Source organism: Neolamprologus brichardi, chromosome 16 (genome assembly GCF_056152115.1).
Source record: "Neolamprologus brichardi isolate AB-2024 chromosome 16, ASM5615211v1, whole genome shotgun sequence".
Taxonomy (NCBI): Eukaryota; Metazoa; Chordata; class Actinopteri; order Cichliformes; family Cichlidae; genus Neolamprologus; species Neolamprologus brichardi.
In genome coordinates, this window is record NC_142119.1 from 1,620,018 (window position 1) to 1,639,993 (window position 19,976).

At 40.1% G+C, this 19,976-nt stretch overlaps 1 protein-coding gene across 1 annotated transcript in view; it reads left to right on the top strand.

Moving 5' to 3' along the window:
- The first annotated feature begins 820 nt into the window (after nucleotides 1–820).
- Nucleotides 821–19,976, top strand: part of dpp10 (dipeptidyl-peptidase 10 (non-functional)) — a 246,521-nt gene continuing 227,365 nt past the window's right edge. Inside the window, exon 1 of the mRNA XM_087853043.1 lies at nucleotides 821–1,092. Within this exon, the coding sequence (XP_087709169.1) occupies nucleotides 1,033–1,092 (60 nt within the window). The 5' untranslated portion in view covers nucleotides 821–1,032. The remainder of the gene's footprint in view (nucleotides 1,093–19,976) is intronic.

Here is a 19,976-nt window from a genome sequence, read left to right on the forward strand (position 1 = left end):
ACATTTAATCCTGTGTATGATATTTGATTTTTGTGAGTTTTTGAGACCTTTACATCATCAGTGTCAAATTGCACAATAAACCTACCTTTAAGTGACAAATTGAACAATTAATATAAATTCCCTGATGTAATAAAAATGATAAAAAAAAGAAAATAACTTTTTTAAGGTTTAACAAACACCCAGTTTCATAAAAATTATTTTGCTTTGTTTCACAGGGTTAAGATAATGTGTTTCAGCAAGAATTCTGCTCCTTCTCAGAACCTTTTTGCATACTTTTGCGTGTCTTTGTTGTAGGATGATTTCAGAGGTACTATAAAAGAGAAAACATATCAGACCTCTTCCTCCTTTTCCTTCTACGTCCTATGGTTATTGACTGTCTGCATGACACCAGAGAAGATGCTGTGCAGCTGCTCACTGAGATCATGCTGAATACTGTCTTTGTGAAAATGTGTGCTGAAAAATAGTAGGCTTACATCCCAAAAGATGAAGGAGCTGTATGGACTAATATTCATTTTTGGGAGTAACACATAATATATAAAACATTGCCAGTCAGACACACTGTCAAACAGTTACATGGTGGTATTTTAAGTGCAAATGCACAGTGCATGTATATGGGTATTACTTGCCTGCTTTGTGGTGTTTTTAGCCACATTGTTGATTTAAAAAAAAATCTGTCAGTTTGGCAAACCTCCAACAAACATGAAGTAAATTATTCTGTAATAATGATGTTGTCATACATCCGAGGTTTTCACCTTCGCCACCCCTTTCAGATTTTTCTGCAGCCGCCCCTGGTCACCAGCCACCACCGGTCATTTGTGCACATACCTACCTACATACCGCGCTGCGCGAGGCACATACAGTGCCTTCAAATGCGGTTGCGCGCTTCCACCGCACGGCAAACAAAGAGCGAAAACAGTGAGCATCCCCGGCTGTAGAGTTGCACCTGCAGGAGGGCTTGCTTTGATTCTTTTTTCGGCTGTTTTGTCTCACTTGGATAGGAGGACAGTTTGTGTCTGTGTCCCGTGTCCCAAGATGAACCAAACCGCCACCGTATCGCATCAAGTGAAATGCCAGTCTACAAAGGCCATCAAGGTGAGTTGTATGGATTATTCTTGTTCGCCGCGGTGAACTTATTGGTGATTTATTGAACTGTTTGTCGGCAGGAGCTCCGTGACAGCTCCAAACTTCAGTGCGGGTTTGGCGAGCGGGGATGCGCATTGACGCACAGCACTTTGGAGATGGTTAGGGGATATACGCGTGAGCATCCCCGTTACAGCAACATCGAGTTATTAAATAATGTTCCTTTATGAGACATTCAGATATAAAAGAAAGAAAGATAACAGGACTCCAGTGGCTGGGTTTGAACGAGAGACGTCCAGTTTAAATGCCTTGGATGAAGAGTCACACATTGGCGCAGTGGCGAGATTTCATTCATATCACGTGGTGCTTCTTGTTCTTATATTGTCTGTATGTGCTGACAGTAAATTAGAGGATATCCCTTCGGACTTTAAGGTGGTTGGTGAGAAAAAAATGTGAACATTTGTGCCTTTGAAGGTGCTTAACTTTACCTGTGCACGGTCCCGGGAGATCATCCCGAATCCCGACCTGTTGTCGGGACAAACAAATTGATTTTAAACCTTCTGGAAGGGAGGGAGTAAGAAGTGCCAGCTCGTAAACGTGAAATCAAGACAGAAAGAAAGAAAAAGAGAGAGAGAAAGAGCGAGAGAAGGGATAGCGGCTTTTTCTTTTCCAGTCACGATCGAGAAACGTCTTCGCTCGGCGGCATCCGCATTGTCTTCGTATAGCGCACCTAAATCTGGGTTGAAGGAGTGTGAAGTGTGTGTGTGTCGGTGTGTGTGAGGGGTTGCTTCTCATGCAGCGCGCATGTGTGCACGCGCCTGCGCTTGTGTGTGACTCAACAACTCGGTATCGATTTTGCCGCGGGTTCTGCATCACTTTTCAACCTCCAAGTCCCACCAGAGAAATTTAGCTTGGGGCAAATTTATCGATCCTCCTTCCTACTGTCCCAAAGGCGAGCAATTTAGGAATACAAGGCCGAGTGTTTGGAATTACCCAACTTCAACTTTTGAATGAAACATTTTGTGGAAAAAAATAAACATTTTAATTGAATTCTTAAGGTATTTCACCAGTCTCAGGCAGCCATCATATACTGTGTGCACCTGGTGCCGTTTCCTTCTCCGGGACTGTTGAGCTGTAGCCAACTCTTCCTGTGTCATGTGGCTTTGTGCTGCTGATGGAGCTCAGTGCAGGATGCTCATAAAAGCCACTGTGCTGTGTTCAAAATGAGGCTGCTGCTGTCACGTTTTTTTCTGCCTTTTGGAGGAAGGGCATAATGGGATGCACCCAGCTGAGTTCAGCACGCTCAAAATTCAAATACAGTAGCCTACTCTAGTTCTTTTAATTTGAAATGTTATATTCGGCAAGACTTTTAATTATGTGGTTGGTTGGTGAAAAACTAATTTTTCAAATTGCTTCTTCACATACTGGCAATCTGTTTAAAGATGGTTTAAAGGTACTTACTGTAAATTCATGAGTTTAAATTTTTCGTAAATTAATTGATCAATGCTCAGATACAAAAATACTGCAGTCTTTATTGTTTTGAAGAAGTATCAACAGAAGTTGAACTACTGTAGGCCTGGGCTGCAGTTACATGTAACACCAGTTACTACCAAATTCTTCTTTTAGCTTTATCCCCATTCCCCCAAGAAGCTTAGCCTTTTCCCAGGTAAATGCTGTCAAAATATAACTGTTAATTTTCCTTGATAAATAAAGGTTAGAATGACTCAGTACACCATCTAGTGGTCTATACTACTATTGTGAGAAAGTACAGCCAGGCTCTAGGTCAACTTCAGTTGGTGTCTCTTAACCACGACACACAGATATTTTTGAAATAAAGTCAAAACAGTCTTCTATTTACTTTCTGCTATTGGTGTTTAGATTTTAAAGAATTTTAAAACATGAATTTACAATAAGTATCATTAAAGGAAACTGGTTCACTTGAGTCCTGTTTGTCTGCAGATTTGCTTATGCTTTCTGTCAGTTATTACGCTCAGATTCAGTGCAGAGATCTTGGAAGATTGTGAAGTTTTCTCCATGCTATGAGTCAAATGAGGGAAACCTGGTGCATATAACTGAAAATGTCACTACTTTACCAAAGCTCAGCGATGAACCCAGTGAAGCAGAGTGTGTGATATGAGAAGCGTGGTTAGAAAGGCCAGTTCATGCTGCGGGCTGCAGACCGGCACATGGTCACTGGACTTGCTCTTATACCACAATAGGAGGTGTGTGTGTGTGTTCATGTTCCACATGTGCATGCTAGAAAGCATGATACCCAATAGCCAGTTTTTTTGCTGAACTACATTAAAGAAATGTAAGAAGCTGCAAGTGAAAGAAATATGTTGGTCTGTGAATACAAACACTGCTGGGTAGTTGTCTACAATCCAAATAACGAGTTTGCAAGAAATAATGCACAATACACTGACCGGCATGAGATGGCAAACAAAAAGGGATCAAAAGTGAATTTTCCAAACGCCACAGATAGATGTGTCGAGGTCGTAGCACTTTGATATACCTTTGACACGCCAACGCCAAAGAAGCACGGGTGTTTTAATGATCACAGTGGGATGCTGTACTATTGTGCTTGCTGATTCAGTCTCCACCCAGATCCTGGAGTGCTGGGACTTCACTAAACCGAGCCTTCATCTGTGTGATTAATTAGATTTGCACTTTTCCTGCTATGTCCAATCGCACAGTCTAATCACCGCACATCCACTGCAGTCTGACATGACTCAGAATTACATAACATAGTCTAACTGAAATTGAGATCACGCCTATCTGGCACACTGGGCACAAGTGGAGTACAGCACATACACCAGTTTATTTTTCTCAGCATATGCACTGTTGCTGTGTTTTCTACACTGACAGCCTGTCAGGTCATGCTGGGTTGGACACAAGAGGCTCGACACAATTCCTAACAACATGTAATGCTAGTTGGGGTGGATGTACGAGGCATTTTCAGGATTTCTTGGAGTGGTGCAGACCAAAATAAAAGCAGAGGGACATCAAGAAAATCAGAATATTTGATTACAAGTAAGTATATTGGAAAAGCAGGGTATACGATCGATTTAGTCTTCTGAAAGTGGTGACACTGCCGCAAGAGGTAAACACAATTCTGGGCTTTTTTGACCTTGTACAAAACACTTGTGGGGTTGTTTTCTGGGGTTGGATTTAAACATTTTTAGCTTAGTTTTAACTGACAATACAACATGCATTTTATTCACTCGTGCAGCCAGTCAGACTGGAGCCACCCATCTTTTCCATTTGACTTGAAGTATCTACAAACTGTCACAAGGATGGGGAGGGCCATTTAGGAGTCACTCACTGATTTAAACCAATCAGGATTGATGAATGTAATCAGAAAGTCATCTGGTGTTTGCAGCCAGTGCAAAGTAAACAGAGTGGGCAGGCGTTCAGCTCACTTTCATTTGTTCAGATTGAAATACAGTCTGAAAAGAAGAAATTAAAGATTGAATGTTTAATTTATGCTTCCATGAGTGTGTCCATTTTTGGAAGTATTTGCCTACAAAGAGTCTACGGACAGGGGTTTTCAACCACTGCAAACATGCTTTCATGCAGTCCTCCAAACTGCATGGTACTCAATGTGGATGATGTTTTGCATCAGTTGAATGCTAATTGGTTGACAAGTAGGCTGGAACAGGGGAGGGGGCAACAGCGGAGTTCACCAGGAATGGGAGAAGAGAAAAAATCCCCAAACACCACAGATTAAAAAAATAAAAAATAGAGCATGAGAAGAACACACAGGATTTTTTTTAATTCGATAAAGATTATGACCTGCTTCAGACAATCAAAGAGGTTTTGTTGTGTCACTTGTGGTCTGTCACTCAGCAATAATTGGCAGGATTATGCGTCTTTACATTGCATATGTAGACTTTATGGATGCAGCTTGCTAACTAAGCTCGCTAACTAAGCTCGCTACAGTCTGTGGATAACCCATCGCTCCATCTTGTCCTCTAATTATCATGCAGTTTGGCTCTAACAAAACAAAACGGTGGAAGCCAAGGGCTAATAATGAGGCTTCAAAATGTAGAGCCTACAGAGTAGTGAGTGAAATCATGGTAACCTCTGCTCTGTACATCTGTTATGTACAGTCCTCAGGCATAGCTAGTAAATGTGGGCTGAGTTGCTGTTTAGATTCTGTTAGTGTGTGTTATAACGTTAGTTGTCCTAACGAGGGTGACCCAATGGCTACAAAGTTAGCATCAGTAGCTGTAGGGCCACCGCCCAACATCATCATTAGAAATAGAGTAGCATGCACTGACATGGTAAATGGCCTGTATTTGTGTAGCGCTTTACTAGTCCCTAAGGACCCCAAAGCGCTTTACACTACATTCAGTCACACACACATTCACTCACTGGTGATGGCAGCTACATTGTAGCCACAGCCACCCTGGGGCGCACTGACAGAGGCGAGGCTGCCGGACACTGGCGCCACCGGGCCCTCTGACCACCACCAGTAGGCAACCAGTGAAGTGTCTTGGCCAAGGACACAACGACCGAGACTGTCGTAGCCGGGGCTCGAACCGGCAACCTTCAGATTACAAGACGAACTCCCAACTCTTGAGCCACGATCATAATGATAAATAAAAGAAAAAGACACTCTCAGAGTAAATGTTACATTTCAAAACCCTGGTATTCTACAGGAACAGACAAACTATTTTTGGGTTGTCTTACAGTGATAGTAAACAGAGCTTGAATTAGATTTCATGAGAAGATTCACCCATATCTTCTGTTGCATGGAGAGCTGCTGTGTACGAATGCCCTGATGGTTTGCGGGAGAATCTGCTTCCTGAACGTCACCGAGCAATGCTTTTCTCTTTTCACACTTTCCCTTTCTTTGTTTCTTTGGGAGATTCTGAGCTGAGGCAGCATTTACACTCTCTATTGTTTAACCGCCGCACATTATAACAGTGGTGAACAACAGCCCGGAGTGTCAGACACCCCGAGGCATTTGCTCCAGATCAGCTCGATGCTCTTTGCTTTCACCTCTCAATGAACCTGTCTCAATAATCAGTGAAACAAGCAGGGATCATAGACAGGATTAAGTACTCCAGAACTCATCTGTGTTGCACAAACCGCGCCATCTAATCTCTCCCATGTCTGACCCCCGTCGAGTGGCGCAGAGGTCTTAACGGCTTTTTATCATCCTCTTAAATGTGCCCTCTTCGTAACATAGCTGTGTCCTTATGCCACGAGCCAAGATAAAAAAAAATCCAATTAGGAATGAGGCAGCAGATTTTTCGTGGGCCTTAGATCCTGTGGTCTCACCAAGTTTAACATGGCTGGCTAAAGCTCGTGCCATCAGCGATCTTTGGAAGTGTCAGGTCCACCCACATGCAGGCTGCAGTTATAAACGGGGATTGTCAGAGAGGCAGGGAGCTGTGTCAGTGCTCCTCTCCTGCCGCATACATCAGTGCACAAGGTCGTAAAAAAGAAGGCGCTATATTTCTCTGGCTGTGCTGTTACACCGTGGACGTGAACCGACTTCACTCAGTAGGGATCTCGACAGAAAGTTTGCGCAAGAGTGACAGTTTTAAGTAAGCGCCAAAGGACTGAGTCTCTTTCTCTGAAATCCCAATTTTAGGATACTGTTTCATGATGACAAGATAAAGTAGATCTGAGTGTGAGTGTGCAGCTGTATCTGACACCCACTACCTTCAAGCCATTTATAGTCACATCACTTATGCGTCTTGAGTGACAAAAAGCCTGGAACTTAAAATTAAAGTAACACGAGTCTTTAAGCAGTGGGCACAAACAGTGTCTACAGTAAATAAGAGTCTCTGCTGCCAACACGTTCTCACTCCCAAAGCGTCACATTTTACGCTAGGTGACAAATCGTCAACATATTACGTTTTCGGCTACCCACCACGTTCCTGAATGACGACCTCGGAAAAAATGAGGAAATATGAGAACCGTATGGACTCAATCTACACATGTGCGCTCTTTTTCTTCAAATCGCTTAGAAACACGCTATTTAACATCATTAAAGTCCTGGTTAAGATCAGGAAAAAGGTTATGGTTAGGGCTAGGGATAAGGTTAGGTTTAGGGCTGGAATACAGGGCTGGAACGTCTATTACCGCGGGAGCGTCATTGCACTGGATTTCGGCCATAACCCGCCGCGTACCATAAGAACGCCGAAGGTCTCCTTTCGCGTTCCTCAGGAACGCCTCGAGACGTGACAAAACGTCGGCATGTTACGTCTCGGGAGTGAGAACGGGCTGCTGGATGAAAACATCAGCCTAGAGAGAAAGATGACTGAATCGAGTTTCTGAGCCACAATGAATGAAACTCTTTATGAAAAATAGACAAAAACCTGTAAATGTCTGATAAGTTTCAGTCACTCTGAACCTACACACTGATTCCTGTCACACATATTGTGTCATGCGCTGTGATTATTAAGTTCTAAAGTACTCCCATAAAATCTAAACAACACCTGATTGAGATTTGAACAGTTTCAAGGTCATCTGCTCTGTTTCCAGCACTGGTGCTAATTTCAGATTGTTTCCAATGAGTTTTTTGGATTCATGTGTAATAATTTCTGGTGCACGCAGTGAACTTGGATCTGATTCACCTTCTTTTGGCTTGGACACAGGGTGTTTGGCTTTAGGTTTGCAAACAAAGCCCAAGCCACATCACAAGTATGAGCTGATTCTGAAGCTCAGCTGTTTTAGAGCTGCACATCGGTCACTGACCAAAGACATTCAGAAATAAATTTCAATCTCAGATAAAAAATATATATATATATATAGTACTGTGCAGCAATACAGACTGAGCCACGTCTTATTTCTTTAATTTTTGCATGGAAAATAAAATATTGCTGCAACAGTTTATGTATAAGTATCAGTGGAAACACAAAGTTTAAAAGTTGATAGGAGCTTGAAAGTCAATATTTGGTATGACCGCCTTTATTCTTTAACACAGCCTGAGCTCTCTTAGACAGCTGTCTTGTAATTTCTTTAAGCAGTCTTCAGGAATAGTTCTCCAAGCTTCTTGAAGGACATCCAAAGCTTTTCTTTGACTGTTTGCTGCCTTTTGTTCCATCCTGCATCAAGCTATTGTTGCTATAGACCTTCAGTATATTTATGTCTTTTAAACGATGTTCTCTTTTTTTACTTGAATGATTCACAGGTCAGTGTTAAGTGGCTTTACTAACAAACAAACCACAAACAAGATACAAGGACTGGATAGAAAATATGTGTAAAAGCAGCCACTGTCCAAAGAAAACCTTTGAAAGACCTTTAGAAAGTCTGGAGAACTATTGCACAAGGCCACTTTAAATATTGCATCAAAGTCTGGGTCCTTGAAAGTAAAATAAAAAAAAAAGAGGGGTGGCTCCAGATGTTTGCACAGCACTGTCATATCTTCGGGTCCGTATTTGACTGGGCTGAGTTAATTTCATTGCGGCTTACCAGTTTTTATCGACTGCAAATTGCAATGATGAGTCTCATTGTGAAAATCATTATTTGGAATGCAACCCCAGCGATATTAAATCACTTGCTCCGCATTACACCGGCCAAGTGGAGGAAAAAAAACGTTCAGCATAGTCTGTCATGTCAACCATGAATACTGCCTGTTCTCAAAATAGTTTTCATTTCCCCACTGGAGATATATTGGGAGTTTAAACACTGACGTGCTTTGATCCAGCTCACACAGCGCCCCGTTTCAGATAAAGTACTTTGACAAGTTCTTTTGCTGCAGCTGAAGTGAAAGCCAGTCCGATTTTAAAGATAAGTAATGAGGACAATGTTGAGACGTTGAGCAGTAATCAAGCTCTGGCTTAAGTTGGGGAGGGGGGGTCTACTTCAGAGAAGTCATTGAACTGTTTAATGTGAAACTTGTCTATCTTTCATAGTGTCTGCCTTCCATGTGAAAAGCCAAATCCCAGCAGATGTTTCATTTATTCAACAGTTCAAGTGATGCTGGCTCGATTACTGCTAGTTGCTCTGTGTTGCATAATGTGTTTGTGCTTTGAAAGCTCGACAATTACCAAATGATTCAGAATATTCACAGAGACTAGAAACAAAAACAAAAATGTTTCTTGGATAATCAAAATATCAAATTCCAAAACATCTCACTTTCAGTTACATTTCACATTAAATATACAGAACAGCATGCACAGAGTTTCCTTCTGAGCTTGCATTTCTGCCTGGAGCATTGTTTGCAGTCACTCCGACGGCTCTCATCTCAGTAACTCAGTACCACGGATGCTCGACAACTCAGCCAGCAGGTTATTGAACCTGCGAGGCGTTCCCCTGTTCAGAAGATATATCACATAAACAGTCTTTAAAAACTGCTCGGGACCGGCTCGCTCTGCGCGTGATAGATTGCTGGAATCAGTCTCATAAGAATGATTGCATTGGCTCTTGAGTCAGTGAGTCTAAAAATTACAGAGCTATGCCAGCTGATCTCAATATATTCTCCCCTCCGAGTACACCTCTCAGTCCCCAGCCTCGCTGAGGAATACAGCATGTGATAGATGTGTCCCTAATTTGTTTTGTGGTTGAGACATGTCTGACACTCATTTGCATAAGAGTGTTTTCTCATGAGAAACTTTATTTGTCCCTGTAAAGATAAAAAAGGGGGAAAAAATAACATTTATAATTAAACTCGCACTCACGGGACCTATAGAGTGTTTAATGATGTGTTATGACCTCAAACTTAAATATATCTCATGAGCAGCTCTTAACAGAAATCGTTTTGGGGGTTTTTTGTTATTGGAGAAAAAGCAAAAACATGCTGAAAAACTTAAGGATGAAAGAGTGAAAATAGTAAAAGATCTTCGCTGAGCCAGAGAGGTTTTATTGGAGGTCACATTTTCCAAAAAGAGCTCAGTGTTCTTGGTGATTAATGGTTTTAGAAATTTAATGTTTCTCTTTTGAAAACACAATCAGAAAGATTGAGTTCTTTCATTCTCAGTTTGTTCTGAGTTTAAATGTGCGCTAGAAATGAGAATGCAGTGCAAGAGAAAATACCATTTAGAGACTTCATCAAAACAAAAGGTTTCACAGTTTTTTTTTCCAATAATAATCTTCCATTATTCCTGTAAATGTATTTATGTGTCTGTAAGATGAATTAAAGTCAGTCTGAGAGATTATCTCAGGGCCAAATAGGCTTTACAGCCTGCTGTGCAGTCAAATTAAAAGCCATAGATATATCATGAAAGTGAATCTTGAGGTGCAGTGCGAGAGTAACATAATGAGGGAAAACACCGTCGCTGCACAGAAAATTATACGAATCTTATTAGTGGTAATGATCATCTGCAATATTAAAGAAAGTAACTTTTTGTTGGAGTGAAGAATGGCAGGTGGGATGTCATGTAACGGTTTGGTGATTAGGATGCAGAACATCTTTAGATTTACAGATCTAAAGTGTCTAAAGTGGAACCCATATGGCAGTAAATTCTTTTTTGATGCTGTATGAAAACTCTCCATAAGGCAGACTGTAGGTGTTCATATCCCACAGGTGTTGTTTTTGTTTGCTTTATTATTTTCATCTTTTGCGCTGTCTCCATATGGTTCGACCACATGCTTTCGTCTTATCTGGCTTTCCTGTTTTTGTTTTTTTGGAAGAAATGTTTGGAAACATGGATCTGACTTTGTGTTATTTTTCAGAAATCATCAACTGAAAGCAAACTTTGCAGTTAATCCCCATGTTAAATATAATGTGCTGTAGAACAGGAATGGCAGCATTCTCAGACATGTAAATGTCACTTTTTTTATAGTGAACATGTTCTGCTTTTCCTTTATTTTCTGTCACACATTTAGTTTCCAATTCTACTCCTATTAAACATAAGAAACGTAAATATTAAAACACAACTATGTACTCCTGGGAAAAACTAAGTACAAGTACAAGTTAGTAGCAGACAGGTGATACTAATCAGTGGCTTTTGATTAACTGATTATCAGTAAGTGTGCATACATCTATAAAAGCAAATGCTTTAGCAGTTTCTGGTCTGCAGCATTGAAGTATGTTGTCACAAAGCCACACTCTTCCCAGCAAATTTACCTTAAGGTCAGATCGTTCAAGTTAATCAAGCCAGTAAAATGAACTGATGCAATAAAGAGGCGGTAATACGTGTGTTCTCCTGACCACTGAAATAAAAGTTATGGCCGACGCCCTATTCATTTAGATGGGTGATTCAGAATAACTGCACAAACAGGGTGCAAAGATGGCCGGAATAAAGCTGGAGTAGCGGTTTGGATGCTAAGAGAATGAACTGTTACATCTATAAAGGTAAGTCCAATAAACAAGCTATAACTACCATCATATCAGTCACATGCTTTTCTTTTCTTTTTTATTTCATACCACTTGCAGCTATTTTTATGCTATTTTCTATTAAACCACTCATAAGCAACATCACAGGGAGATGCAGCACAGTCACTTAACACTTAACATGATCATAAGAACATTTTACTCGCTATATTGCCTTTGGCATTTCCTAACTGCAGATATTTAAATTTGAAAAGTATTGTATTTGAAAGTCTAAATCCACCATTATATCCCCCAGTGAGAACCTCATAAGCAGTTTATGATGTCCATTCTCATACGAACCAGATTTGGGCTCAAGCACACATGGCATTTCAAATCAAGAGAGAAAAATAGTGCTTGTGGTTACTGCGTCCTCCTCTTACTGATGAAAGAAACTATGTTCTGCTTGGCAAAAGATGGAGCAATCAGAAGATGGTGGGCCTTTGGAGAAGGGCCTTCAGAGGTCCAGGATACAGTAAGGTAAATATGAATTATATTGAGCCATGAATCATGCTAAGCTGCTGTAGTAGAACTGATGAGAAGCTGGAAATGAATACAATGGTTCCAGTACTTACTATGTTCATGTATGAATGAATGTTTGAACCTGATCCAGAGAGGACACATGGAAAACCTACTGAAACCTGATATGAATACATTAATTTTCAAAAAAAGAGAAACCTGATCTGAGTGAGACCAAAGCACAGCCAGACCCGATATTCAAGGATAATTGGACTTAATCCTTCATGCAGTAGACCAGAACAGATCCTTACATAATGAGCTAATATGAAATCATGGAAACTAAAACAATTCATTTACAAATTTCAAAGACGAAACTGCCAGACCTCCTACACCAGATGGAATAATCATCTTTTAACATTGATAAATTATAAATGAAGTCCTCATTATACATGAAAGAAGATGATATGGTCTACTTGGATCCACACAGGTAAACTGGTGCCTGGCAGATCTGTGGCAGCAAAACGAAAACCATTGCTTGAACATTTTCTACATTTAAAAACGGGGAGCTGACCTGAGATCCAGTCTGATTCAGGTGTCAGGTCGGGTAGAAAACTCCTGAAGACCTCTACAGTGTTGTTGCATCAGTGCAGTGAACCAAATCAAATTTTGAGAGGTGATTTATGAAAATTTCAAAAAGCATTTTGAAAATATGCATTGCACCTTTCAAAACTGAGAAATTGTGCCATAAGTGTGAATTTCTTTCAAAAAAAAAATCCCAGTGAAAAATCAATATATGTCAAGAGGAGCACAAAAAAAGAACAACTATTTCAGATAGATCCAGATCTTTCAGTTTGAACAAGACGTACATGAGTACACACAGATGTGAGAAGACCATAAAATCTGTGTAGGCTGAAGTGAGCGTGGCTTGTAAAAACAGATAAATGCTGAATCCATGAATTACAAAGGAATTCATCGTAGCTTGCAGTCTATGATGTTGGAGCAAAAATATAATTATATATTATATATAATAATTAAATATAAATATAATAAATTGATGAACTCACACACTAAACTTACCAGGAATTTCAGTGCACCTTTAGGACAGCTTTAGGCTCAATATGAAAAGTGGAAAAAAATAAATTCCCCTTTCAACTCACCATTCTTTTTTTCTCCACATGTTCTTTTCTCTAGTCAAAGTCTGATGTCTAAATTACCCGAAATGCAGAGTTCATCCCCATCCCCATCTTGTGGCTGCCTCTGGAGTGTTCTTTTGCTTTAAAGCGGTCAGGATTCTTATAGTTATTGCTGTGTGAGACCTTCTCATCCTTCTACGTGCATATGTGGAGGCAGAGACAGCAGCAGCAAGACCTCAAACATGAAAATGATTAAGACAGAAAAAGTACAAAAGCGAGGAGATGTGAAGGAGGTGTGATGTGAAGGTTGCTGAGTAGCAGATGTAGAGGAATGGTGGGAAGTACAAGAGATCTTAAATAGAAAAACTAAAAGGATGTGTGGTAAGAAAGCAGGCACTGAGATACACTGGATTAATCTATTCTTTGTGACCTGCCAAAATTAACTCATTGATTGCAAGCAATTTTATCCAATTCAAGGTTGTAGGAGGACTGAAGCCTATCACTGCTACCATAGGCCAGTTATACACACATACCAGCCTGTCACAGGCTAAAACAGAGACAAACAACCATTTCCACCCATATTCACACTTTTAGGAAGTTTAGAATCACCAGTTCACCATTAACCCCATTAACTGCATGTGTTTGGACTGTGGGAGGAAGCCATGGAACCCAGAGAAACCTCAGCAAATTCAGGGAGATCATGCAAAGAACCCAGGACCTTCTTGCTGTGAGGCAATAATGCTAACCACTACAGCTCCATCTCGATCGTTGCTGTATTAAATTTGTTGAGTTTCAGGTGAATTTTTAGACCTGGTATCACTTGATTGGAAATAAGAACAACCCCAGGTTTCTCTTCAGCACTGATGCCAGGCTGACAAAAAGTCAGAGCCCTGTTGAGCCAAGCTGAACTAGTAATGACTTTGTGAATTTATTTACAAATAAAAAACGATTAGACAAAAAAAAAATGCATTTGAACATTTAACAGATGTAAAATTATGTACATTAACTTTCAATATCATTGATATTTAATTCGACTCTGTTTTTTAAAAACGTTTAAATCTCGAGGTGGTTTACTGCTGGAGATTACTTCCTGTTATAAGGGAGTTTTTCCTTCCCACTGTTGCCAAGGTGTTTCCTCACATGGGGGTCATATGATTGTTAGGGTATTCTGTTTTCTTTGTATTATAGTAGGGTCTTTACCTTACAATATAAAGTCCCTTGAGGCAACTGTTGTTGTGATTTGGCGCTATAGAAATAAAATGTTTCCAGTTGGAAATGTTAAAAAAAGAGAGAAAAACACGCATCTTCCCTCTTGAGTCAAAATCATTGGTTTCTCTGCAGTAACTCCGTCAATGAACAGCATGCTGTCTCCTAAAACGGTTTTAATGCACAGTTTGGGTAGCTCCATGCACAGAAACCACTTTTTAAAGTTCCAGGAAAGGATATCTTAAATTAAATTTTGGCCAGTTAAACATACATATTTAATTTATATGTGTATTTATTTATTCTATGTTGAAGTATTTTTTACAGTAGGATTGGTGAACCTGCCTATGGGTCACCACCTCAACACAATGACCTGTAGTGGTGTCGCGTAATTACACTCCTCAATCTTAAGCTGTTTGTCAGTCAGAATGCATCTACAGATACCTTGAGTTGAAATACATCTTTGAAAAACAACAAACATCTGATTTTCAGGTGATGCTTCTTAAAATTTCACTTCCTTTTTGCAGCACGCAGGAAAAAGAACAAATCTTTTCTTTGTCGAGGTAAAAGGTGAACAGGACAAAGTGGATTTTGTCAGCGGATGATGAAAGGCTTCTTGTCGGCTTCTGGTTGGATTTGCTCAGCAGTGTTGACGTTGGACTTTACAGAGCTGTTGTGTTTTTGCAGTTGGGAGATAATAATTAGGGGAACAGCTGGCAGAGTGAATCAGAGGAGAACTTTTTGAAGTGAGGTCACGGCCTGGTGAGACCTCGTGCAGAGAGGAGGGAGCAGCCGCGGTTCCGGCTTTTTCTTGTTAACAGTGAGATTTGATGTGTTAGAGATTTGTGCAACACCACTGGCACCACAAACGCTGCTACTCCAGCCTCCCTGCTGTATAATTAGGACAATTCCACCCTCGTGTTGATCTGAGGATTATGCTATAACTGTTTGACCCCGTGTTTCTAATTTTTAAATAACACATAAAAGAAAAGAGTGTTTTCAGTTTAAATAATTTCTTTACACACTATTTTTAATGCTGTTCCTGGATACATAATAATATAGAGTCAAACAGCAGCTTCTTCTCCAGGGGGCTGAAGAATGAGTGTGTGTGTGTGTGTGTGTGTGTGTGTGTGTGTGTGTGTGTGTGTGTGTGTGTGTGTGTGTGTGTGTGTGTGTGTGTGTAAAAATAAAATAAATAAATAAATAAATAAAAAAAGCCGTTTGTTGTTTTAATGTTTTGATGAAATTATACTTGAGGATGAGCCCAGAAATAACCAAACACACTGCTGTGAGCACATTAGTATGCCAGCCATGTCGCCCATTTCCTTTGCAAAAGCAGTGAGCCCCCTGATGGGCGAGAACAAAATCCAAATGTTTTTATTCTAATCAGCAGCAGGACACTAACACCAAAGTGTGTCTGGGCTGATTTGCAGCTATCACGGCCTCTTCTTGAATGAAGGTGGCTGCCTGATGCTGCACATATAGTGAGTCTGTGAAAAAAACAGGTGTGGGTTTTATGGCAGGTGTAGACAGAGGTGGAGATATTAGTCGTAGCTCAGATGCTAACTATAGCTACCAAACCAAAACCATTATTTCCATCACCTGTAGACACTGTTGGCATGCTGGTTTTTGCTTGGAGGGATTTTTAGAAGCAGAGAAGTTTATTTTAAAGATATTTTCAAAGAAATGACAGCTATGGACCCTTTTAGGGACTTTTAGCTTAGTGTTTTCTTTTTACAGTGAGCAGGTTTTGGTTGGTTCAGTCTCCCTGCTCATCAGCATTCTTTTCAACATAACAGACAGCTGTTAATTTAAAAATAGTGTTCTCACTTTCTCTTCTCCAGCGTACTCTCCTGTTTACAGTGTTGCAGTTTTTACCTTTCTAAAAGCCTCAGCTTTCCTCCCCAACAGGTTGTAGCAGGTCAGCTCCAACCAAGATCCAGCTTTTGGATTAAAATGCTTAATAAGAAGTTGTAAGGAAGAGAAGTGAACCCCAGAGAGTGGCTGACTAACTGGTTTTTAGAAACCTGTCAAATATGCTGATGCTTGAGATGAAAGCAGAAGCGGATGTTAGCCACGGCAATAGTCGATGCTCACCCGTTTAAAAGAGCTACAAAGTTCATATAAGCATGTCTGGAAATCTGTTGGACAGGGGACTGGGGTTCATATTTTGCTGCATTTCCACCTCTTGCTTTCTAAAGCTTTTACTTATGCACCAAATGTACTTGGTAAACTTTAGATCCAAACACTAGGATTGGGAAAATGTTGTAATTTGGGTTAACTTATGGTCCATAACAGCATTATTAGCAACGTTAACTGGATTCACTTCTGATGTTGAGTGTTCCTGTTTAAGCATCCATATGTGGCATACTGGAAGTTTAGTTTACACTTTAATTTCATTGTTTTTGACAAACAAGGAGTCTGTAAGGTGCTCATAAGTTAATGCAGTTAATTGTATGTGGACGACTTTCTCAGGCTTTTAAACGCAATGCAGGATGACTGAATTACATCAAGTTATTTTAGTTTACAGTTAGGTTTAGTTGCCAGTTATCCTTTCCATCCATTCATCCAGTCTGAGCAGAGATACCCAGACCCATGTATGTGTGCATGTGTGTGTAACAGGTGTTACTGGCCTGGCTGTGGGCAGACCTCAGCAGTCAGGCGGGAAACCATCTGTTTCACAGCTTGCCAGCAGTCTGTCCAGTGGTTTTTAGCCTCTGAACTCTGCCAGGTTTTGATGTTTAAAGCTGAGGGGGACATTTGTGATGTACATGAACCAAGAAGAGGGCAGGTGTCAAACTAGTGGTTATGAGAAGTTTATCTGTTGCCTAGGACTAAAGAAAAGGACCTTTCTGATATTGAGTTACTGAACGATGACAACCTGTGGCTCTCATGCCTTATGTAGAACAAAGTATGTTATTTGTGATCATCAGGCTGCTGATGCAATACATTAATTTAACATCTCTTTTAAAACAGCACTTAACTTTTCCTACCTTCGAACTTCCACTCTTTTCATCACTCGACAGCTGTCAAACACTCTTGAATATATCGAGTTAAAAGACGCCTTGTTCAACTGTTCTTTCATCACGTAAAACATCTGAGACTATTTCGGCATAGCAGTAAATATGTTTACCCAAAGCTTTATATTAAATTTCATGATCTTATTTAATAAAACACTCTAAAGTTCTATTCCAATGTACATTAAAATTCACTGAGAATGCAGAATGCTTAACTATGCCTTTTAAGCAGTAGCATTATGTAAAGGTCACATCACATTCACAAGCGGGATATGTGTTTCCCTGAAACACTTCCAGCAATACACTTACCCAAATGTTATGTCACATTTTGTTGTACTTCATCTGGACTATGAATGTTCTCTCAGTAGATGCATGTGCTGTGAATATGCTTTTGCAGGAATGTTTATTAACAGTAAAGACTTACTCTCCCAGAGAGATGATGCAGTGGGAAAGAAAGCTGAACCACAGGAGACGAACTGGCATTAGTATGTGTTGTCGTCCTGATGTTACTGCAGGTATGACCAGCTAAGGGCCACCTAACTCTGAAGGACTGTCTCCTGGTGATAAAAGACATTTCAAAAGGTTTTATTCAGAATGTTAGCGTGGACCTAAAAGGCATTCAGTGACATTTCAAAAGTAGTTTTCTTTAGTACTTTAGTTCTGGCGGGTAGAAAATATTCCTTTCATCTATATTTTAGAAGATGATACTGAGACAAAAATTTGTAAATGTCGAGTTATCCCTTTAGGACAGAATATTTTAAACATAAATTGATATCGTCTCCCAAAGTATAATGCAGAAACCAGAAGATTAATGAAATGCCAACTGGAAGAGAGTTAATTGTCAAATCATAATTGGACTTGTTTTTGTCAAAATAGCCTTGAGAAATAGACAAATAGGAGTATATGCTATATTAGAAATCGGTCTGATTTCATGAAAACATCTTTTTTTCCTATAATGTCTGGGTTGTCTAACGCTCATATTGTAGTGCTTTTGGTCTTTTCTTCATAACGAGGTACAGAGCTAGGTTTTGCAGAGTCTGCAGAAAGTGGTGCAGATACTTGTGAAGAGCCTTCATCCGCTTGATCATAATGCAGACCACAAAGGTCTTAATGGGACAGAGCTTTAAAGTCTCTGCATCTCTATGTTAGACAAAGACATGGACTTCTGGGTCTAAAAACTGAAACCAGCACAGAAGTCCTTTAAATCTGCATTCTATTTAATGGCCACCAGAGGGCAATACCTGTAGCCGCCCCTTTGAAGTCGCATTCGGTTTCCAAACATTAAAATGTGGATGATAGACGCTCTCATTTCAAGGCTTTGAAGTGTGGGCTTTAGAAACCAGCAGATGACGTCATGTAGACATTAGGATTGGACTGTTTTTTTGGCACCTGTATGCTACATGCTTATTTAAGAAGTTTAAGAATTTAGACAAGGGTAGAAATGAAGATAATGACTGTGCCAAGATTGTTACACTAAATTCTTTTATAGTGAAGTTGACAGTTTAACACAACACCAAAAGTAATGTCATAGGCTGATAAAAATGTTAGGTCAGCTAGTCAGCAATGTTTTGTTTTATATATTTGGGGTGTGAGTGTGTGTGTGTGTTTTAATTATTAAAGCATTCTTCCCCTTATTCCATGTAGCCAACATGGCTATGATTCAGGGTGAGAAGTATACACCTTTCAATGTTTACTGTAGGGTGTCTGTGGTGCTTTTGGGGACATTATAATTCTTTGAAACAGATCAGAAGATTTGGATGTGTTATGTATGAGCAGGTACTCTGAAGTAGACATTAAGAACAGGCCAAGAACAGGGATTTCATGATTTTCAAATATCTGAATACTGACCGACTTAAAAAAACAAAACAAACCCCACAATTTTTGCAGCTTCTCCTTGTCTGAGAATGTATGTTTATTTTATTTGTTAAACCTTTTTTACCATTTGCAATCCAGAAAAACAGAAGATGTTAGAATCTACCACATGCTGCGCTGTGGTTAGATTAGATGCACCATCTGGAGAATGATGCAGGCCATGAAGGCTCTGGAAACCAACCAAACAAAAAAAGATGTCTATTGTCTAGTGCAAACTCCACAAACCCCACAATACAGGTATGACTGTCATTTTAGAGATTTCAGGAGTAAAAAAATATTCAAATAGTTTCCTGTAAATCTCAAACAGCATTTATGTCTGAAATGCCAATCTTTACTGGTAAGCTCAGCTCTTTTGATGTGTAAGATCTGAGCTCCGCAGATTGCTTGCTGAAGATTAAGGACATCTAAGTGATTTATTTTGTAACTGATTTCTCACTAAGCCTTGCGATCACTCCTGGGGACGAAACTACTTCAACAGAGACGGTAAAAACATTGATTTTGGTATAGCATGTGAAATTCTTTTGTAGCTGAGTGTTTAATCGACAGCAGGGGGATCAGTGGAGGATGATGTAAGCAGTAACACTGTTGCCTCAAATAAAAACAAGCTTCGGTAGATGAACAGGGGGAAAATATTCTGCCTGAAAAACTTTGTTCAAGAACTAACATTTATGTTTGCAGGTCAGGTTGCATTCATCCACATATAACGACTGAACCTGCAACAACGTTATTTATTTTCGGTGGTGATTAGCGATGTTTTCAGGAAACTCCTGACATCCCACAGTCAGGACTTAAAGTGCAGGCTGCTGGTCAAGGTAGAGCTGATAACCTGCGGCACTATCTGACGTGATCCTTTTCCTCTTGGGGGTCTGTGTGGGAGAATGTCTTGCTTCGCTCTGCTCTCGGCTTGAAAACAACAGATTTGATCTGTCCAACTGTACCCACCAT